This window comes from Chelonus insularis, unplaced genomic scaffold (assembly GCF_013357705.1).
Source record: "Chelonus insularis isolate UGA/USDA-ARS -01 unplaced genomic scaffold, ASM1335770v1 contig_85_pilon, whole genome shotgun sequence".
Classification (NCBI taxonomy): Eukaryota; Metazoa; Arthropoda; class Insecta; order Hymenoptera; family Braconidae; genus Chelonus; species Chelonus insularis.
The window spans coordinates 1223517-1248617 of NW_023276773.1; the positions used below are offsets into that span (position 1 = coordinate 1223517).

Consider the following 25101-nt stretch of genomic DNA (forward strand, 5'->3'; position numbering starts at 1 on the left):
TCAGGTCTTCATTAAACAGGTCTGTCGTGAGTGCATTAGGATGGATACTCATTCTGGTTCTGTAGTTGAAGCTTAATCTGCTTATTGTGTCTTGGACTGTTTCCATGTCCAGGTCGATTGATCATTTGAAGAAATTTTTGTTCTTTCAGACACTATGGGTCTTGATAAATAATTGTTAATTTAATTAATTGTTTAATTTAGTTAACTAATTGTTTGATAATTTTATTTAAAATGATTCAGATGCATTAAAGAAATTGTTACTCGATCTTTCTTCTTGTATACCTGTAAATATTCTTAAAGTTCTTTTGAAAGAATCTAGCTTGAAAAAAATTTTTATTTTGAAAATATAGAAAGAGTTAAAATGATGAAGAAAAAATGTAAGCTGCTTTTTTCAATACCAAAGCTCATCACTCAGGAAGGATTTACCCTTCAGATGTCTATAAAAACGGTTTATGGCAACTGATGACTACTTTATCTAAAAAATTTCCTGATGGAAGTAATGAGTAATCCACTTTTTCTCGTCTTATTCTCTCTTGCTTTTCTTCTATATTATATCTTGGTGTCTCACCACAAAGGGTGATATTTGAGGTGTTTGTGCCTCACCTTCTTTCACAATTTTCTCGCCTCGATGCCTCTTTCTTCCGCAGTGAACCACGATACTTCGTTTAGCTTTATCATACCTTACCCATCTAAAAGTACCAACCGTCTCATCGTTCGTAATTCACCAACCAGTAGCACAACTCATCCTTTTTTGCTTCCTTCTCATAAAATACGAGATAAAAATTTTTAAAAATATCTGACACATGATACACACCATACACTTTTATGTATTTCAGATTTATTTATTTTTTTTTAATATTTTAAAAATGATTTTTCTTCCTTTAATTATATCGGATTCTTTTTAAACTTAATGATTTCTAAAATGTTTTATATTTCTTGAAAATTATTAGATTCAAACAAATTTGCGATAGTGTTGGAGTTTAATATTATCACAGCAAATCTAAGTGTGTTATTCTTGTAGACACTTTTAACACACTAAGCCTCGTCAATGTTAAATGCCGTAAACAAACTATAGATTTTTTACACACTACAAAACGTGTAAAAAAATGGCTACAAATTATCTATAGTTTGTTTATGGACATTTTACATTGTAACCGGGAATACAGCATCAGAAGGCCGAAATAAATAATAAGAGGCCATAAACAGTGGAAAAATCGTTGAAAAACGTTCTTCTGAAGTAAAAGAAATAAACCTATTCGAGTAATGGAATATTCAATCGACTTATTGTGAATTTTATATGTAGTGACTGAATAATAACTCTAGAGAAGTTGGCGTAAAACCATAAGAAATTGAATTCTTAAAAGCCGGACGAAGATCGCATCATAAATGTTTATTATCTTTCTTGGTTATAGTACGCGAACGTTAACGCGTAATGGCTCGATTCTGTCTGGTGAAAAAGAAGAAGAAAACAATGTAGTGATAGAGAGAGAGAGAGAGAGAGAGTAAAAAAATGAAAGACAAGAGAGTTAAAAATTGTACAGAAAAAAAATATCGAAAATAAGAAGGACGAGACTATGTACGAAATACATCATTCATGCATTGCTTTTGGTGCTCTGATTTCCCATGAGGATTCGTCCGATGTATCGAGTGTCTTCATTAAAAAAGAATTCTTTCACTACTTTTTTATATTTTAGATATTTTGTTTCTCAATAAACATCCGGAGTTACTAAATAATTTTTTTGTTTAAAAAATATGCAAAAATATTGCCACCATGATTTACAAAAGTATTATTTCAAGTCCACCATTACTTGCACGTTTAGTGTTTAAATAAGTGTGTAAAGAAAATTAAACATTTAAAGTGTTTTTAATGTCAAACGTCTCAAACAAACTGTACAATTTTTTGGTACACACCTTTAAACGTTTAAAAGTCGACTACAGTGCAATTTTTAGCCTCGTAATTTTTACTTTATGTATATTAAATGTCAACATGCTATAGTTTAGTCTATATGTTAACACAGGGCCTCGTCATTTTTATTCTCAAAAAATTGGCCCGAGACGTAAAAATTATAGGAGTTTGACTGTAATCATAAAACCCCTTTCCGAAATAGCTATAAGTACAGGACAAAAAGTTTTAATGTGGAAAATAAGGCCATTTGGGCCTTGAGTTAATGAACTTAGTTTCATTGTAGTTCCACGACAAATCATAAAGTTAAAAATTTAGCCATTTTTAATCAGAAACCGTACTAATAATTATTTTGTTTAAATTGTTATGTTATTAAGAACGAGTAATTAGTTGGGTTTTTTTAACGGTTAAATACTGTACTTCATGATGATTTAAACCATGGCTAATTTTTGAATGTTTGATCTCTATGCAATAGGGTTGATTCAAGCTTGGTTCTTGGTATATTAGACAGTGGCAAAACTAACCTTGGTAAAATAATTGTGAAGTACTAGATTAGCACTAGAAAACCTAATAGGATTAGTTCATTTTTATATCAAGTGTACGTGCTAGGATTTTGATGTTGTTTAATGAAGAATTGTTCAGCTACTAGCATTCCACCATGACACTTAATTCTATGAGAGATGTGATAAATAATGTGATTAACAATCTTTTTCCTATTTCTAATAAGAAGATTCTTTTAGAATAGGTTATTTTTTAAACCAGTCTAGAATTAATGAAACCACAAATGTTATTTGCCTATTCAACAATTGGGCCTGGAATTCCAACTTAAATAAAGAAATGCCATTCTCGTGACTCGGTAATTGAATGATGGTCTAGGAAGGAAGGAAATAATTTTGAAAATGACATGAAGCTAGTGGATGGTTCAAGATGTTTTTCAAAGAACAATTATAATAAATGTGAGACTATCAGCATAAGAGGATAGAGTTTGTCTTAATATGTGAATAAATAAAATGTGGGTCGAGTGGAATTCGAGTTGTGAGATGATGGAGGAGGTAAGGGACGACGTCTTGGTAAACCACTGAAGACTCTGACGACAAAGACATTACGATCGATAGTCATGAGGTTGGTTTTGTTTAATTGTCGTAGAAAAAATGCACGCTTTCAAGAAAATTGATAAATAGTCAATATTTAACTATTTTTGTAGAAATTTTCTAGACTGATAAAAAAAGAAGAAATATCTGTCGTCATATTGTGATTAATTACAATAATTTTTCCAATGTACTTTTTAAAAAACACTTCATCATTGAACAAAAAAACAAATCCTATTTACTTCTTCGTTCAAAAGTGGCATATTTACGTGCAGAAAACAAATAAACAAAAATGATAAAAAATAAAAAGTAAAAAGTTGGATAAAAAAGGAGTAAGAAATGCTCTCTTCGTAGACTGTAAGAAATTATGATGTACATTGAACATGAATCACAGTGTGAATTTCCACCAGGCAGATGTTTCGTACGTGCCACAAACTAGGAGATAAATATCCTGGAAAAGTTGCCTCGTTTCCCCTCCTTACACACTTGTATCCTGAAGACTTGACCTCGGCCGCGCCTCGTTTGACCCTTCATTCGCCCTCCTCTTCCAAGTAATACTGTCCTAAGGGACTCGTACTTCGCAACCAGATGAGATTATATATCATACATAAACTTCATACTTAACGCTTGCCTCTTTTGCCATACGAAACTGATAAATTCCATTTGATGTTTGGGCGTATTTAGCCAACAGTATAATTAGGGAGGTTGAGACATTACTTTTTTCGTTATGATTTACGTTTATCTTCCTTTTGTTACATGATATCCTTCACTTTGTAATCATCCGTAAGATTATTGAGGAACAAATTAAAATAGCTGCCCATAAGAAAGCTCTTTTTCAATTAAGTAGTCTCATACAAATAAAATGAGACTGTCTGTCTGTGCACCGTGAATCCCAGTTTTCCAAAATGCATTATTTTAATGCGGATAAGTGTGTTAAATATGACGTCACCCATTTTATTAACATTGTAGTCACTGACGCAAACTAAGCTCCAAGAGTTATTCGCACGCTGTTGAAACGTAAATGACCATTTTTAGAATTCTTGTCTGTCTGTCTGTCCGGGGTAATTTCGGAAACGGCTGAACCGATTTTCGTTATCACGTATCGTACAGCTAGCAGTTATTTGAGTATGGGAACAGTGAAATTATTAATCCGATGTTTATCAATTTATTGATATTGAATTATGTAAGAAAGAAACATCTGTATCGTAAGCACTCTTAGGCTCGACTGACTCTAGAACTAAAACGCAATCAAATCATACTCTTATTATTTTACATCTTGATCTAAACAATGTATGTCTTTATAAACACTTATTCTACATATGACTATCTAATAATGTTTAATTTTCTTATAAACAAAATATTGCATGTCCCAGATTTAGTTTTGGACTCTGCATCACATCCACAGTCAAAATGAAATTATTTAATTTTAATAATCCCAATAAATAATGTTGTTCACGGTCAGAATAAGACTGTTTTACTTGGAATTGTATTTATAACGACTGTATCAATTATAAAAAATAAGGAATAGAATCTACTGATAGGAATCGAATGTTTTCCATCACAAATCGTTCGATTAGTCTGAATTATGCCGCGAACGGTTAGATTGGGTTTAGAAGGAAAATATGTAGTTGATGCTTAAATTTTTGTTTATGACTTCGAAAAATTTGAATTTTATTGTTGGATCTTAGTCTTAATTATTTATATAACAAGTATAATTGTTATAAATGAAGGATATTTTATTTTTTATGCCAGTCGAAGAGTAACTACGCAGACGAAGACGTGGGTATAAGCTAGTTCAAAAATATAATATGTATTTTAACTTTGAGGCCATTTTTAACACACTTTAAAGAATTTTGATCCAAAATTTTCCATTCGCTTTTTTAAATCATACTCTTGGCGATTCTAAACTGGGGTTTTAAGAGCTTTTTTGATAATTAGTTCTCGAGAAATACTCGTGTGAAGTTGGTAGTGGAGAATTTTCGTTCTTCATTGTTCTAGAGGTTTTAAAAAATTTTATTCCAGTAATTTCTATTTGAAGGGTGGAAATTTGGGAGATGTAGGAGTAGAGTCATTGAAAGAGTGGTGAATGGTCCTTTGAAGGCTCTGACTTCCTGGGTTACTTGTAGTCCAGGATAAGTCAGTACGGTAAATCAGTAAAAACAAACTGTAGTGATGCGTAACGCACTTTAGTCAGACGCAGTATTTGGATGATAAAACAACGAAAGCTATGTCGATGTTTTCAGAACGAATTGTATGTGCGGGTGACGTGTATCGATCAGCTGATGGCTGGGTCACGAAGCAGAGCATGAGAGAGGGAGCATTCAAAAGGGTCGGAAGAGGCTTTCTGTTCTCATTTTGATTTCTATGCCAATTTTGCATTCCTTCCGTATCCTCAATGTCCTAGATATCCTTAATTTATTCTTGAATGCTCTTAAGTGAGCCATTGGTCACATCCATCCCGCAAAAGTTAATGAGCTTTTGCTCATTTTCGTAATTTGTAATTTTTTTGATCCAATTTTTTACTTGTGATAAATTTTTTATTGCACCTAAATGTCGTCAGTAATGATCCTAAAGCTTTATCTAACTTCAAATGCTGATGAATTCGAAGGTAATGATCAGGAAGCAATGAGTCATAGGGCTTTGGAAAGCTCTGCCACTTACTCATTGTTAAATCCTTACGTCTTTGTTTTCTTGTTAATAATTAATTAATTATTTAGGATGATCTAATTGTCAACGAAACTTTGATAGAATTGTTTCGTTATCTGTTATATAAGGAACTAAGAGTTGAATTAGAACCATCAAATTTTGATAAGAAGAAGATTTTATAGTATAAATTGCCAAGAAAATCATGAATTAAAAATTTTTCAAGTAACTTGTCGAATTTTTTCGGGAATAAATCCTGTTAATAGACTTTCTTCTGAAGATTTAACAACAGCATAAATGGATGCACTCACCTTGCCAACCCCATTTTATTTCAGTGCTTCAGAATCGAATGATAAATTTTATCTAGTTTTATTCAATGGTTTTGAATTTAAGTCAAATGACGTAATTTACGCACTTTTGACTCCCTTGACCTCGGTTCTTTTTCTCTCTGAAGATGAGTTCGTTCAGAAAACGCAAGAGGTCACATCCTAACGTAAAACGCTCAACCTCCTGTCCATTTATCTTGATTACTGTAACTTCCTCATGATAAGTTGCTTTCTAAGGTAAATCTATTGAGCTCTCCTTACAGAAAGATCTCAACTTCTTTCCGTGTTTGCATAAGATTCCATATTTAGGTTTATTTTATCTCACTTAAAAGTTACTCTAAAAGTGCATCTTGAGATTTATCTCTATTTCTTCATTAAATAAATGACTACATTCATGGCATTCGTGATTCTTGGTGCTAAATGTCTGCAATTCCCTATAGAAATGTAAGGGAAAAAAGTTCCTGACTATTTTACCCGCAAGAGATTTTTTCCACCCTCTCTCAATTTGTTCATGCATCACAATATTCCGTGTTGCTTATCCTAGTCTGCCTGGAGGCCATCATGTCTGCGCACGCACGTGCTGGAGTACATGTTGAGTATTAACGTTACGAGAAGAAGAAATATCAAAAGAAAAAGAAAAAAGACAAAAACACCGGAGAGATGGGAAAAGAAAAATTTATATAGCTATGGTTCACTGTCAAGATTACCGTAATTTCGTACGTTTTTCACTACCTATTTCTATTCTGTGGTGCATTGTACCAAACTACTAACATTTTTTTTTGCTGGATTTTTGTTCTTATTTTTACGAAATAGGATGTAGATGGAAAAGCTTCTTGGATTATTTAAATACCTAATATTCACTTTAGGGTTGAAAAAAAAAATAAATAAAATCGAATAGAAAATGTTTCAACATTTAAACAAAGCTCCAAATGAATAAATAAAGATTTTAAGAAAATTGTTGCATAAAGATAAGCTTGATCTTTAATGTCCAAATTCACTTACAATTTAAGAACTCTTTTAAACCTAGAGACAAGAAAATTATCAATTGAGAGAATGTTACAAACAAATAATAGCTAACATTAGTTTGATTGGGTTCTAATTTTTTCAAAAGCAATTTTTTGAGATATTGACAATTAGTTAAGTTAATTACCATACATGGGCTTTTATGGCGATCACGTGATATTTTATTGATATTAAATTAATGTGAAATCGATATTAAAGTTACAGTGAAAAATCACGTGATCTCCTGAAGAAGCCATGTATTAACATCCTTTAGTCAATAATCTTTAAATTTTATTTTTATTTTTTAATTTAAGGTGGTCATCCCTCGAGAGCTTGTATCAAAATTCATTGTGCCCAACTAAATAAAAAATATTTTGTAACACTTAATAATTCTTCTTAACTTTTTTTTACTATAAAATAACATAAAATTCGAATAAGGTTAGGTTTTGGTTTTATTTCATGCATATTTTTATTAATAGAAGATATGTATAGGGTAAAAAGTGAGGTTATAATCGGTGAATTGATAAATATGACAGTTCTGATTGATGTAAGGATAGGTGGCGCTGCGAACGCCGGTTTATTAATTGCTATAAAATAACAATAACGCTTTTTATTGCTATAAAATATTTATTAATAGCTAAATAGCAGTGATTTTAATAATCAAAAAATCAGTTTTAACAGTAATGAGTCTCTCCCTTCAATGCACTAATCGTTACTATCTCAGTACGACAAGTTTTATAAAAAATTGATTAAAGCTCAGATTTCTACAAATTTAATCATTTTTATTAAAAAAGGAATTTCGAAAAGCATTCGTGTTTCAAGATTAGTTCATTCAAAGGTTGTTACAAGTAATCATATTCAAAAAATTCAAAATCTGTTAATCAATCTTGAAGTATATTCATGCTTCATTTGGTTAACTTGTGGGAAAATTTTTTATCGACGAGAAAAAAAACCGTAGAACTCAGCTAACCTCCAGAGGGTACATTAAAGCTGTTTAGCTGTTTACATCACCTCTCTCATCATCTTGGATCCTCGTGAAACAGTGGAATTTACCTGCATCCGGCTTGCACACACGAGCATTCGTGTTTACGTTCCATTATACTGTTTCTCCCGTTTCTACTACGTAATTCGCCTCGTTGGCTATACAGCTGCGTTTACTATCGGCTCTCCGTTTCCCTCAGCCACTAGCCCATTCCTCTCTATGCTTCCAGCTATGTTTTCCCTCTTTCTCTTCAGTTCCTCTCCCTTTTGGCAAAGTAAACGGATCCTAATGAGGGGCGGCGATACGGCGAGACGCATACGCTGAGGAAGCCATATTTGAAAGGGCAGCCGTGACGGCTCATAAATTTTCCACCCGGTACTACACCGTTCACCCTCACTTTCCTCTCCTCCCACTCACCTCTTCTATTCGTGCTCTCTTGCCCTCACTGCTGCATTTGAAAAATTAATTTTCACTTCTTTTAATGTCGTAATTGCAGGCTCTTTCAATTTTTAGTGATTTTCAAAATGACGCATTTTCTGTTTCAATCATTAGATTCCAATTAACCAAAGCTCATTCTGGAGCTTAAAAGCTCGAGTTTCATAACTCATCATTCAATATTGCTTCTCAACTCTTTTTGGATTGTAAAAAAATCAACAACAATAAGTCCATTTTTCGATTTTGTCTTTTACCCATCCTTAAAATGAAAATTTCCATTATTCCGTAGACAATAATCAAAATAATTTTATAATAATGAATTTCAAAGAAATATTATCAATCTTTTGATTAATTAGTTTAGATAAAGACAAACAAATTCTTCCCCACAAGAAAATAAGTTTAAAATAAAATGTATAAATTTCCTCAAAGTGTTGCCATAATTGTATTTAATTTTTTTTTTCAATCAAAAAATTCGTCAAAAATTTTTTTATCAACATATGATAAAAGTAGAACCGATAAGCTTTAAAATGAGCGTTGATTTATTGATATTTGATAATTTTCCCAGGAAATACAGCATTAGAAAGTCTAGATGAATGTTTTTGACCTTAAAGAGAGATCTAAGAAGTGCATCTTTATGCAACAGAACATGTATTTCTCACAACTGCACCCAACAATACGAATGACGAAGGTGAGGCATACACTTAGAGGGAAATACATAAAATAGGGTGTAAAGGGTATACGCGCATGTCGTAAATTTGTGACGTAGTGCCGTTATCCTCGAGACGTGACGCGAGAGGCGCTAGTTACACGAGCAACGACTAAACACAGAGATATCTATCCATATTTATCCAGCTAAAATACATATACACTGTGTAAGCAGCAATACATATAACATCTAAACAGAGTGTCGTATCTTTTGTGTACATAAAAGCATAAGCAGACATCTATACACACATTGATGATATACATACACACTTATTCTAGATACTTGTGTTGTATACATTCGCAAAAACCAGCGCGTCCTTTACGGCTCACTTATTTATGCCATGCGGATGCACCTGCTTTTATAAGTACATAGAATGATGCTACTGCCATATTATATCCATGGATAGCGTACAACCGTTGCCTGTGCTCTCATTATCATTATACGATATCGTCCACGGAATTGCGCCCTAGTCTACAGTACTTTTATAAGACGTATGTCGTAAAGAATCGCTGAAGAAAAAAATACTCAATGAAATGTAATCAGCTTTAAATACGCTCATTAATTGACTATTCATGCATACATAAGTTGGACTTTTTATCGGATAGGCTTGGGTATAGAGGGCGCTGTTAGATTAGTTTCCAATTATACCATCATAAAATCATCTTTAATGTTATATTTAACTAAAAAATCACTTTGGTTTGATTAAACCAGGTTTATTTTGAATTTTTGTAGTTATTTTTAAACAAATTTTTAGCAAAGAAGTGGAAAAAAATGTGTATGTAATTTAAAACAAGATTCTTTTAAAAATCAGAAAAATTACGAATTCAAATTTCCCGCGTTTTAAATTCTTTTATTAAAGGGCAGCGAGTTTGAAATTTTTTTTGACTTAGAATACAAGTCAGTGATGTTAAAAATTGAAATGGAACTAAATTTATTGTAATATTATGATTTTTATTTCCTTTATGGCTTTTTTTTTTTCTTTTTAGTGAAAATATCTTTGGGTTTGTAAAGATATATGTTTTAAAAGAAATGAGTATTTTGACAATTTTCGAATTTTTTCCTGTCAAACCACATTAATATTCAATTCCTCAAGGGTCTCTTGAGCTTACCACATCTCTACACGACATGAAAGTGTCAAGACAACACCGTTTGCATTACGTGAGACAGAAGAGCCCACTAGTAGAAATCAACTGTCATATTAACCAAGTACTTACTCGTTTCATCCAACATTGATACATCCTACCCTTCTCGTCCTTAATGTCCTGTTTCTTCACTCATATCTGTCAAGTGAGAATGTAATATTTTTAATTAGTTTAATGCACGAGTAATATTCTCGACTGTTACATTTAGGTTTTGTTATATAATTAATTTTTGATTAATAATTAATTCTATTTTAATTTTTATTATTTTTTTAATCATATTAATAATTTAATATCTCATATGAACATTGGAAAATACCCGTTTTAGCTTCAAGGTTAGTAATAATTGAAGATAAAAAATAAGTTATGTGAATATATTGTACATTTCATAGGAAATAAAAATTATTAATGGTTATGAAAAAATTATCTTCAGTAGAACAATATATATATATATCTTGGACTCTATCTGAGATTTTATCAATTTTTCAACGCAAACTGATGTTATATTGTTCAATGATTACCACGAAAGAATTTCAATTAAAAAAATTATTTCATTAGAGTATGATTGGATGTGAAGTTGAGGAAGTTGATCTAAATGTTGATAATTAAAATTAGTGCACTGCAAATCGTAGTGTTTTAATTTAAGACACTTCCAAGCATCTATAAAGTGACTACAATGTTAATCAAATGGGTGACGTTATTTTAAAACACTTCCAAAATTTGAAATATAAAAGTGATTTTTAAAATGAACTCCTTGACATTTTGTGATTTAAGGACATTTTTGTAATATGATTGAATCAAATCAGCATTTGATGCACTTTAATTCAAGATCTAAAATGAAAAAAAAACAAATTCAAAAACAGTAGTGAATGAAATTGCTTATATTTTAATATGTTATCGACTGCAAGAAAAAAGAAGAAAATGAATGGGAATAAAAATAAATTGGTTTATCGATATTCAAGTTGTTGAAGGGGTTGAGATTGAGGTTTTGCAAAGCATGTAAAATAGAAAGGGTATCGAGAGGAGAGTGCAGTGAAAGACAGAATAGCCTAGGATATATATGAATAGGAAATCCAATCACGTTCGGTATCGGTTGTGTACTGAATCTACGACACAAGAAATGTTCTTCTCTATCTTTCTCTTTTATTTCTTTCTCCCCTGACAATTTCACGTGTCTCTGAGATTGATGTCTTGCGTTTTAGGACACACTGCACCTTCCAGACGAATTGAAAAGTCGATGTTCGACTCGTCAATCTCATTTATAGCTAACTTTACTTCTTCCTACTTTTTATCCTTTTTTCTTTCTTTCGCTATCTTCTTCTCACTACTCTATGTCATTTGCCTCTCTACTTCTCTGTATTTCACCACCTCTATACTCCTTCTCAATGGCCAAACTGACGCATTAGCAAATTAATTTTCGAATGGCTTCGATACTTGCGAAAGTACATTAGCAAATTAGCCGACTTACCCGATTGATAAAACTTCGATCTTTATATTTACTTGGTCGTTTTCTCTACGCAGACAAAATTAGATGTTCTCTTTTTTGCTTAATTTTTATCCTCTCCTTTTGATTTAACTATTTGTTGTCAAGTTACTGTAATTAGTGTTGATGTTCGGATAAAATGGCAACATAAACTAAACTTTTTTCTCACAAAGCTTTGCTGTGACTTGAATTTCGTGAAAGGGTCCTATATATAGAACCTTTTTCAGTGTAGAATTAGTTAAGAATGTCAATTTCATGATAACTCAATTAATTTATAACTAATAAATTACGCAATATTTGCAAAAAAAAATGATTGGTACCTTTGAAAAACTTTTTGAAGGGTCTATAATTGCTCACTGGATTGATGAGTAGAATTTTTTAGTACTTTGATGAAGATCATTTCGTTGGAAAATCTATTTTGTGAATTTATCTGTAATAGAAGATTTCTTTAACTGATGAATTTTTCCTTTTTTGGGATAAGATTTCCTAAAACTTATCATTATTCAATAAAAGGATTTGAAAAAAGCAAGATTTTAACTATAAAATGTTTGTATAATAATTGATTTCAGTTGAAAATTATTGAGGATGTTTTTAGTGAGAACAAATATCAAGCTTCAATAATAAGTTTTCATTCATCAGAATCGATTATTTTCCTTGAAAATACAGAGTTAAACTCAATTGATGCATAAAAATTTCATAAAAATATTTTTAATGCGAAAATGCTTTTAACGCAGCAAATGGATTTGTCACATTTTCACTTGTTTAAGTGAGAGAATTGGAATGTTTTCTAATGGCAGTTATGTGAGACTTTGAATGAAAGCATTGAATTGAATGCGTGGAGGTTTGCACTCAAGTCCATTAGAACTAAAGTGAGTGACTCCACACTTTCTGATCCATTATAGATTTGAAATAGAGCAACTATTCTTAAGGATGATATCGTCGATTTCCTAGCTATAAAATGAATAATCATGACCAATTATCAAGTCAGATTGAGTCACTAATGTATCCCCAGTTCTCTAGCTTTGATGCTTCCTAAAGGTCTTCATATTTAAAAAAAATGAATGTTCTTTAGACGACAAGATTGAATCCTGAGTAAAAATGATCAGTTTTTAGGCGTGCCCAAAGGAGGCCTGATTCAAGCCCAAATCATTTTTTAGGCTCACAGAAAATAATTTTTAGGCTTGAATTGGGCCTGTTTTAGGCCTAGAAAGTAGTTTTTAGGCTTGAGTTGGGCCTGTTTTAGGCCTAGAAAGTAGTTTTTAAGCTTCAATTGGGTCTGTTTTAGGCCTAGAAAATAATTTTTGAGCTTGAATTGGGCTCCTTCGAAATTTAGGCCTGTAATAAACTTGTTTTAGGCACTTCAAATTTTTCTAAGTCAAGATTGGACTTCAATCGGGTTTTTATTGGACTTCTTTTGGACCCATTTATTTTTATTCCGGAAGTAAAACTTCTTTATCTATATGTATGTATATGCTAGCTGATTACCGTGACTTCGTCCACGTAATATGTATAATTACATTACATAGTAATGTAAAAAATAATAAATTTGTAAGTATCATTAATGAACGAAAGAAAAATTGAATTTTATCGTGAGCTTTAATTTCTACTTGTTTACAATGATTTAAATGTGATAAAAAAAAGCTCGTTTTTATTTATGTAACATAGTCAATAACTTTGCTGCGAGGGAAAAACATACCCGTTAAATAAACTTGAATACTTTGAAGAACTTAAATATCTTGAATAGATCCCTTTAACTTATATCTTCCTCTTAACTTTCGTTCGTCTTGCCCGATCACACTTTACGTAATGCTCTCGTCACGCATTCACCAGTTTACTCCCCAAGTCAAGCGTGTGTAAAGAAGTTTTACTTCAAAAATTCAATTAATCCATTAACTGTATTTTTTTTTTCTAGCCATGGAAAGTCCAGCAAGTCCAGCTCCAACTGACTCAGCAGTGCCATCAGATACAGATTTTGGAGCACCACCTGCAGTATTTGGCTTCGTGTGTGCGTCGAGTGAAGAATTGGATGATGAATCAAAACCTACTCCAACGACTGCATTGCAGACATGTAAATCCCGAGGGTCTGAGCTGCTTCTTTCAACTTACAACGACCAGCATAGCTCTGAGGAAGAGCTAGAAGTGATAAACAGCCCGAAAATAGTTGCCTCACAAGGCTGTAGACCTGCTACAGCACCAGAGAAACGCAAGTGGTCCCAAGTTAGCAGTGGAAACGGCACACAATCACATTGTAGTCAGACACATTCATCAGCAACACAACAGGGACAACAAACACTCGGCCCAGAAGCTAGTGGAATTGTAGCCACTTGTTCTGCGCCGGTTAGTCGAGCTGGCAGAGAACCTGCTGGGTCTGGGTCAAGTGATGAAGAGGTAACTTGAGTCTTATTTCTCAACATTCATGTTCTTTTTTTCTTTTCGTTCGCATTCTTAATTTTTTTTCATTATTACTTTTAGGTCCAAGGACTCTTAGGAAGCAATAGCACTAGTGTAATATCACAACCGGTTCAATTTCGTACATCACCTCCTGTGGATGCTCATAAACCAGGGAGATCACTGTCGCCACCTCCAAAACTCTTTCATGCTTCGACCAGGGATCCTAGACCACCACCTAGGCCTAGATCAAGACCTCGACATCATTCACACTTCTATCATCATCACCATCATCATCATCATCATCATCATTACGTAGATACTGATATGGATTCACTTAGCGCTTGTAGTCCGAGAAAACGACATCGACCACCTCATCGACAGCCTCGACCTTGCCTAGATTTTGAAAAAATGCAACAGGTAATTTTTTCAGGTTTTACTCGTATTTTATCATATATTCCAAGACTTTTTCTTTAAATAATCAAATTTTATTTTAATATCCAATAATTTTATGATCATACATAAAATATGAATTGTCTTCAATCAATAGACAATAAAATATGAGTATTAAGTTACCAAATAAATTTTATTGATAAAAATTTTTCAACTGCGTTCTAAAAATCGTCTGTTTGCGGGAATATTTTCTTTTGATTAAAGAAGGGTCTTCTGTTGCTAAACCTTATAAATGATAATTAATGGAAAAAAATAATAATAATTTCTATTCTCTTCACTAAATAAACACAAAAGCCAAGATCTCAAGCCGTATAACAATGAAGCAAATAATTTAAAATATATATTTGATATTTTATTGATAATAGAGAACATAAGATGCTTGGGCATGCGGAAATTGAGTAGTAGAATTGAGAGGGTCGTGATGCCGATAGCCATCGGAGTTTGCCAATAGAGCGAAAAAGGGATAAAAAAAATAATAATGGGGGGTTGAATGAAGAATAAAGGCGTAGCTGGGAGAGAGAAAAGATGAAGGGTCTTGTTCGACGACTACAAGGACGATGACGAAGCGAATAGACGTAGGGTGAAGGTAGTTGTAGCATTTGTTTTGCCGGGATTTGCTTTTTAAGGGTCTCATTAAACGCTAATTGGGAGAGGCTAATTAGTCACGAAGTAACATCGTCTTTCTGGTATTCTACTTGCTTTACAGACCCTTGAGAGTCATCTCTTCAAATAGAATTTATGATTAATCTTATATCCTACAAGAAATTATGATTTTCATCAATATTGCATTTGAATTATTATATAAGATCACTTCCTGTCCTATCTAATAACGTAAGATCCATTGTCTTTGTCATTCAGAACTTCATTCCAGCTAAACTGGTAACAATGAATACAAATAATGATGTGCATCTTGCAGAGTGGAAAATTTGCCATTCCATAAGCTAATGTTGAAACCATTCTCAGCTAGCGGAAGTATGTTAAAGAATTAATTTAATTAAGTCGTGGTGTAGGTAGGACCAGACAGTATTATTAATTAATGATGTTGCTTGAAAAACTAGTTGTCATTTTACAGTTAATTGAAATGAATATAAGTTGGGGGAAAAATAATATTTAAAAACCAACATAGGACTACGATAAAAAGACTTTATTAGGTTAAACCCAGTTATCACAATGATGGAAGAAATTTGTAATATTAAAGGAGGTTTCTTAACTGTTGAAGAATATCTTTTAACAGTTAGTAAATCTTTTGAACTATTAAGGAATCCAATGTAATTAATATAATTCATATTTTATTGTGGATTACATGGTTTTTTTAAATATAAAATGACATAACATTCGAATGAGGTTAGGTTTTGGTTTTATTTCATGCATATTTTTATTAATAGAAGATATGTATAGGGTAAAAAGTGAGGTTATAATCGGTGAATTGATAAATATGACAGTTCTGATTGATGTAAGGATAGGTGGCGCTGCGAACGCCGGTTTATTAATTCTTAAAAAAATATTTCTTTACAATAAAATGAGATTTATTCATTATAAAACCACTAATGTGTTTATAATTAAGGCTTTTTTATTATTATAAAATATTTATTAACTATTTTATAGTTCAAAAAACATTGATTTTAATAATTAAAAAATCATTTTTTAACAGTAATAAGTCTCTCCTATCGAAGTTTATTTTTTTTTTATTTTAATTATTTAATTTTCTGTTCATCTACGTAATTTATTGTTGAGTATTTATTTATACAATAAAAATGCAAGTGTTTAATAATCAATGATCAAATCACATAGGAATATATCACTTCTTTCAACATTTTAATGTAATTTTTTTCAAACTAACGCTAAAAAAAACTCACAAGCTCACAGGAAAAAATAAAAATGACTATCAATTTACCTCATTACTTTCATTATTTTTAATTTATAAAAAAAAAAAAGAAAGAAATCCTGTCAGTCGAGAGAGTTAAAAAATTCAACTCTTGATGAGTTTTGATACTCATATAAAATGCAACGGTCAGTTTTCTATTTTATTTATATATTTATCCATCAATTATCAATTTATATCCAACCAATTTCGAGTATTCAATAATTCATTTATCCAGTTCAATAAACAACTCCGTAATTTCAACAATTTAATTGGTTACTCGGGCCAGTACGTCCCGGTTTAGCAAATAAAAAAATTGACGATTGGCATCAGCTTGAAAACTATTGGACATCACATCACCCTTTGTGCTTCCCCTCTCGTCCTCTTTTCTCTTTATTTCTCTTCCGATCGTGTTCCTATCATTCTAGCTTTACTCACACTACGGCATTTTGTGCAGTAGTGACATTTACTCCTGAATGATACACACATACTTTGGCAGATGTAGACGAATCAACCAGACCTTCTAGCGAGTATCTAGCTTTGCAATTTCACGCCCAGTCAAGTGTAATGGAATCGCGTTTGGTTGACCACCAAGGCCCATCGTGGTGTGTGCTCATGCGCGTTGGTAATAATAACCTCTGAAACAGCCTCTGTCGATGTACTAGACAAGCATTTTCAGAACAAGAAACGGAGAGACAAAAAATTGTCCATTTTGCTAAAAGTTTTGATCCAAGTCAGTATGTGTAAGAAAATGGCATTTTCAAATAAATAATCAGGTTTACCAAAGCACACACTGTAAATCCCAGTTTTCTAAAATGCATTTTTTTACATTATTAACATTGTAGTCACTTTTAACGCAGATCTAAGTGTGTAAAAAGTGACTACAATGTTAATCAAATGGGTGACGTTATATTTAACACACTTATCCGCATTAAAATAATGCATTTTGGAAAACTGAGATTTACAGTGTATTTAGAAATTTAAAGATTCTATTTTAATAACTTTTCATTCAAAAATCATCTCCAATTTTTCTCTCGGTGGACAAAAATTCCCTAAAATGACTTTGGTAACAATAATCACAAAAAAATTCATCATAAATGAATGAAGAAAAATTATAAGCTGCCAATCACTCAGATGTTAGACCATGAAGACCCAAGCAGCACCGTTTCTTTGTATTGCTAATTTCTCGTAGTTAATCACTGCAAATCTTAGTGTTTTAGTTTATACATCAAAAGTGTTTTAATATGACGTCACCTATTTGATAAACGTTGTCTGGTTTTTAAAACACTTGAAAATGTTTTAAAAACGACACATAAAATTTTGAATAATCCTTCTTCTATGTTAGCAACATTACTGCAAATCGTAGTGTTTTAATTTTAAACACTTCAAGTGTTTAAAAATGACGTCACCCATTTGATTAACATTGTAGTCATTTTTTAAACTTTTCCAAGTATCTAAAAAGTGACTAAAATGTTAATCAAATGGGTGATACTATTTTAAAACACTTTAAGTGTTTTATGTAACATTGCCATTAATTAATTTAACATTTCTCATTCTATTTTCAATGTAACAATGATCTTAGTGATATAAAATAAAATTTTTTAGCAATGTAGCCAATATAAAAGTGATGTTACAACAATGTAATCAATGTAAGACTCATCCAAATTTTTCGACTCGGTTTAAAATTCGATAATTTTTGCAGAAACTAAAAATTCAAATGTCAATATGACAAAGTGATTTATGAATTAAACTTTAAAAATATTAATCTGCATATTAAAATAGAAATATATTCAATTAAATGAAATATTATGATATGTTTAATTGAAATTGATTTAAAACAAAATAAAAAAATAATGAAAAATAGTAAAAAAATTAAAAATAAATAAGTAAAATACTGTGACTAGTCGTTAAATACGTTTTCCGTCGCACGTCCGCCAGCAAATTAAAGAGGAATTCATTTAGTCTGACGTATTTAAACGTTGGAGAGCGACGAGTTAAACAAAAGGACAAAAAAGTCGTGCTTTTTCTGTAATAAGAAGCGACGTGTATAGCCTGGAGAGTAGAAAAAAAGCTGGAGACAAAGATAAAAAAATACCAGAATGCCTAAAGTGATGGAAACAAAAGAATATCAGACTTGAAGATGAATTAATTAGTAAGGTCATATTTATTTTAAACAAACCAACAGAAAGTAGACAAGAGTTAATAAAAAGATTCAAGATGTCTGTATTTTTTCTCCTATTTCAGATTTTAAAAATTGTGATGAAAACTTTTCAGCCATTTTTCATTCAAGGAATTGACTTTATTTTTTTTTTTTTTTGTTTTGTTTTTTATTCTAGAAAGAATGATGAAGTAGGTATGCACAATTATAAAACAAACTTACCTCTTTTTTTTTATTTATTACTAATTTTTAAATAATAACATTTTTAAACATATAATTGTCTAACACATTAGTCCAGTAAATATAGGAAGCTTGGCTATTTGCCTAAAATAAGTAAATAAATAATAAATAAATGTATTATTTATTATAATGAAGCAATTTTTTATACATAAATAAAAAAAAAAAAACAAATTTTTATAAATAAAAAAATTACTAACTTTAAGAAATTGATGATTTTGTAGGTTTTTTTTGTTCATCAAATAATTAATAAAATAATATTGAACAAGAAAACTACAATTTTTTTATCAAAAATACGATTTTTACATTCCGATAGTTGTGTCCTTTTCTAGCGCGTGGTGCCGCCTATAGTGCTGTCTCGCTTAGATACACGGGACCACTAAAATGCGAAAAAATCATATAAAAAAAAATCAGCGCACTTTCGTTTTCAGGCACATTTTTTCTACAGGTCATTACAGATATTTTGACATCAGAAAATTAAAAATTGCCCTTTGTAAAAAAATTTTCAACACAAATGGAGCCAAGCCTCCTATATTGATTGGACTACATGCTGACTATTATAAAAGAATAAATAATTTTTTTACAAATAAAAAGTAAGTTAAATAATGAAATGATTACGGTAAAAGTTAAGAGAATAGTAAAATGCATCAGCAACAATTAAATCATACAGAATAATTCAACAAGTCTAATTATATTGAGGCAAAAGTGGAATAAATTTTCTTGGCAACGCGTTAGCGCGTACGAGGAATGCTTTTGTTACGGATTTCACGAGTTGACTAATTGCTACATATTTTCTACACCAATGTATTTCACGATGTTCATACAGAATATATAAACTTCAAAGTATATATGATAATAGTCTGTACATAAATACATTAATGCAAATACCGCTGTCAGATAAAATCTTTGCTTCATTTCAACAGTTAATATTATTAATAAATTTCATCTCCGATGGTTAATTGACTGAATACGGATATAAAATTGATGTGAAATTACTTGCATTCTTGAAATTTCTAAGCGACGTAATATTAAAATGGAATGCTCTTCTATCGCATCAACAAGCTTATTCCCTGCTGTCAGGATGCTCTGATGGTTTTATTTTTTATACTTATAGAAATTCCATTGTAATAAAGAACTTGTTAAGCTTTTTATACAATACGCTTTAAAATTCCGTCATTTGTCCGAAAACAAATAATATGAAGCTGGCTTATTACTGCATCAAGAGAAGGACTGGGAATAATTTACCCTGATGAATAAGTCTAGAGTAGAATTTATTTTAGGCATGCTTAAATACCTATTGAGACTTTATTGGGAATTAAATGGGTAGCGTAAATTGGGCATTCCCAACCTATGCCTTATCAATTTGGTTTTAGGATGAAATAAAATTTGCCCAATTTCGTACTACCCAATAACTTCTCAATTACACTGATAGAAGAATATATTTAGTGGGACTAAATGAATTCATTAAAATTATTTTTCAACATTTATTTGATACAAATAAAAATTTATTTGTAGATAATAAATCTTCTTTGCTTAGCTGTCTGATATTATTATATTTATAAAACCATTAAAAATTCACACGAAATTAAATGATTATAATGTAATTGTTCATCGAGCTATTGTTTAAAAGAAAATATTAATTTTAATCATCACGAAACCGTTATTTTTTATTTAAAAATTTTCAATAAATAAAAGTTATTTCATAACATAACCTAACATTTGATTATGCTTTACCGTCATTCTACCTTACCATCGAGTCCAATCATAGTATTTAGATGAGAAATGAATATTTGTTTGCAGCTAAGAAATCATTCATTGAGCTAAATAAATCTACTTAAATAAATCATTTCTTAATTGTTAACAAATGTTCATTCGATTTCTCTTTCAAATAACATATTTATTAGCTGCTAATAAATTATGTTAGATACAAAGAAATACTTCTATCAGTGTACAACCTTATAAATTTAACTGAAACGATATCTTAGTTCGTCATTTATTCCCTAGAGTACTCGAATTCAGTAAGAGGCCTGCTTAAAGTCACACATAGGCCTTGTGAGGTAAATGTTAGGCATATTAAAATCAGCTTGCCCTATGAACACCTTACATTACTTCAATAGGGCAAAATTAAATCTATCTCATGAATCTCTTAAGAGGCCCTTATACCAAAACAATAAGGCATTTCCTATTCATACTAAGATTAGATTGTGATCAGGCATATCTTATGGAGGCCTTACTCAGGAAATATAAGGTTTTCTTCATCAGGCATCTTCATGTATTCCTCATGAGGCCTACATGTGAATAATGTAAGAAGATATATATGCATACTAAGATTAGGATTTTCGTTAGGCCATATATGTATTTCAATGTTAAATAACTCTAACGTGGGTATTTGAAAAATTTTATATCAACTTTACTGTGCTTAGGAGCTTTTATATCACACCTAACACATAGAATGTTTGAAAGAGCATAGAATTAAAATAAGAATGAATGTTTTTTCTCCCATCGTTGCCTTGAAAATAAGTTTAAATTATTCCGAGTATGAGTCCCTGAAAAGTGACTTGAATATTTCACCTGTACTGTGAATTTTACAGGTGTTTAATAACTAAAAGGTTTGTCAGACATGTCTAGACTAAATGACATGGAATATCAAAGGAAAAATAATTTTTACCCTTTTTTTAAAGAACAATTTGAACGATCATTATCAATAATACACAAAATTGAGTCTCAAATGACTATAATCAATGACAAAATTAAAATATAATACTAAAATTAAAGCAAAAATTATGTGTAATTTTAAATAAAAATTTCTCAGTCCCCAACGTCAAGTCTCTTTATGCTATTGTCTAACAAAATGGCGACACTTTGTTCAGTGCATGAAATAAAAACATTTCCTAAAAATTGGTAAATGGAAGAATAGTGAAAATAGTACAGATATGTATAAAACATTTTCTGGTAGTGACAGAAAAATAAAGAAAAGTAGCGAAAGACACTTTGGAAAGTTGTCGCGCGAGTGAACAAAGGAAATACAAACGGACGAGGAAAATTACGATAGAGTAAAAAAGTATCAGAGAAATGTACTCACAACATCTCCTTTTCTTCTTCTTCTTCTTCTTCTTCCTTCTCCTCAACTCTTTTCACTTTTTTTTCTTCTTATTCACTATTTGTTTTTACATTTTTCTTTTTTCTGTTTTACCTCCCTACGTTTTCTTTCCTTCTTTTTTTTTTTATTTCACTCTCCAAGTTGTCTGGTCTCACTACACAAAGTCTCAGACACTTGCATTACGATGAAAATGTTTCCAACATCCTCACCGTACCAGTTATTTCGAGTCTACGCATCTATTCCACTACTCCATGTCCCCTTCTTTTATTCTTTCTTTATATTATTGTAAAGTTTTCCATTGTTGCAACTTTACCAGAATTACTTTTATTTCAACATCAAATAATCAATAGTATTCTTTTTTCATTTTAATTATTTATATTTTCATATAATTATTAATAATTATTCTTCAACACTAAATGCGAATGACTTATTTTCAGTGAAATTTTTAATAATTTATTTAAAAAAAAATATTTATCAATTGTTGTCCAGAGCCGAAATAATCACACTATAAATCTAAGTGTTTAGAAACTAAACATTTAAAGTAATTACAAATGTTAAACCTCATAAACAAACTATAGTACTTTTGTACACGAATTTTAATCACTTCTTGCTGTTTACAAAAATGCTATAATTTTTTTATGGCGTTTAACATTGTAAACATTTAGGTGTTAAATTATTAAACACTTTGAGCGTTTTATTACTAAACATTTGAATTTTCCCGGATTTGCAGTGGATTAATAAAATTAACGATATTTTTTACATTGAATATCAGTAAATCGTTATTGATTTACATTAATCTCATTGTATTTATTTAAAAGAAGCACAATTTATTAATATTAAATACCGGAAATGGTTTCAATTTCGGCTATTTTTTAATCAATACAGTATTTTAAATAAGAATAATTAACGTTATTAAAAAATACTTTACCGAAAATATTATTTTAGTTTACTATTTTTAACTGAATTTATTTAAATTAAAAATATATATTACTTTATTTAATCAATATTATATCTTATTTTATTTGAACAATATTCATTTAGTTTAGATAATTTTCTCTCGTAATTTTAAAACTAAATTCTTTTTTTCAATGATAAAACCGGTTTTCACGAAATATTCTGCGAATATTTTTGTCAATCAATTTTGCTTCTTATAATTTTTACATCTCATCGTCTCAAAGGATATTTTTAACTGATCATTAATTATCAATACTCTTCACACAAACTTTCAGTATTTTAATTCTCAAAAAAATTTACATTAAAACTCTGATTTCCAATGACAAAAATTAAAAAAAAAAAAAACAAAATCCATTCCTAGCAAGAATATAATTAATTCTAATCACTCCTTATTTATTTACAAAACATAAATTATGTATCCTTTTTTTTATGTCATCATTGATTCAGACTGTTGGAGTTTATAATCAAATTCAATCATTACTTTAGTTTATAATACATCACAATAAATATTCTCACAGTTATATAAAAGTCTTTCAGTCTGTTAGGACATACTTTTTGAATCTTGATTTAACTCAATAAAGGAAGTTGAAATATAATTCAAATTAGTTTATTTATTCATAATAACAAATATCCTTAGCCTAAATTTCCAACACAGACCATTAAACCCCCCCACCAAAATGCAATTTCTCAAAGCCACCGCAAACGAGAAAGCAACATCAAGGATATTCCAATTTTTCACTAGCAATCCTTAAAGGGCAAAGAGGAAGAAGGCATGAGGAAGCAAATTGTTAGAAGCAGGAGCGTAGTATAGTGAATCTACGAGATAGAGAACGAACTAGTTGCGCGAAAGAGAGAGTGTATGTCGTCAGGTCTGGAGTACAACTCATAGTACGCTACCGTAGTATCCGTAGTAGATACGTCCTGTACCCCTCAGCCTACATTTAGCACAAGCAGACTCGTCGCATCCCCGCACGTTATTTCCCCTGAATGATCGTGAACCCCCCCCTCCTCTTCACCTCGCAAGCTCACCAAGGCCACGCCCTCTGGCGGCCATCTTGCATTATATAAACTGTCCCAAAGCTTCCTGTACCTCTCTCCACCTCCTCTTCAATCTCCCGCCTCTATCACTGCACCTCTGCCCTCCTGCCCGCACCTCACTTCTTTCTGATCCACCCCTCCCCATTTACCCTTCACACGCACTCTAAAACCAGTGGTTTAGATAGATAGCAGGCCAGACGGTTGTACTATGCAACAGACGCCATTGGCGTCATCATGCCGTTACACCGGCGACTCCTTGTCAGATCCTTTGACACTCGTGCCAGGATTATTCCTTCGAGAGGGGGAAATTGCCTTGAAGGTAGAGGAGAAGACTGAGGGAAAGGCTTCGTGTTATTACGCGAGTATATATGTTATGTATGGTCTCAACTAGTCTTATAGCAAGCTGCCGTACTACTGCTACTACTACTACTACTACTACTACGACTACGTAATACTACTGCGTACTTTCTCTACTATACAATTTTACTCCGTGATCTAACCTCTACTATAGTATTATTTTATTCAGCAATTATTTTAATTTTATAAATTTAGGCTTCTCCTTTTTCTCCTTTTGCCATTTTGGACACTTTTTGGAATTCATTAAATCAATTTCTTTTTTAGAAAAATAAATGTTATTATTTGCTGAGTTGCGAAACAAGAGTTTGAATAATATAAAAAAAAAAAAAGAATATATATATTTATGGTTGGTCGGACAAAAAGAACGGAAACGGAGATGACGGAGAGTGAACGTACACCGCTTGCCCGGAAGTACCGAGATATCGTTTGAGGCACGCCGGAACATGCTTCTGATTTACCGAGTTTGCTGCTTCATCAACTACCACGTAAATAATGTTGATAAACAATACACGTATTTATCCATAGCTGTTTCAATACTTTATAAGAATAAAAAATTTTTACAGATATTATATTAAAGCGGTATATTTTTTTTCGAGTTATCCTTCAATGATCTTTCGAGACATAATTCAAATTTATGAATTGATCAATTAGAAAACTGTAATACCGATAAATTGGCGTGATAACCTACGAAAATGGCTGCCACGGTAAATGATTGTTTTAACTTTTTGAGATGAAATACCTCAAAAATAAAATTGAATTTAAAAAAAGTGAGGCGACTAAAATATTCCTTAAAGTTATGCCATGGAATTTCGTATTTAAAATGCACATTGACTGGACTATCAGTTTAA

At 31.3% G+C, this 25101-nt stretch overlaps 1 protein-coding gene across 1 annotated transcript in view; it reads left to right on the forward strand.

The window, feature by feature from the left end:
* LOC118071468 (lateral signaling target protein 2 homolog) overlaps positions 1–25101 on the forward strand; it is a 39113-nt gene that overhangs the window by 10649 nt on the left and 3363 nt on the right. The window contains exons 3-4 of the mRNA XM_035090641.1: positions 13620–14095; positions 14180–14515. Coding sequence (XP_034946532.1) covers positions 13620–14095; positions 14180–14515 — 812 coding nt within the window. The remainder of the gene's footprint in view (positions 1–13619; positions 14096–14179; positions 14516–25101) is intronic.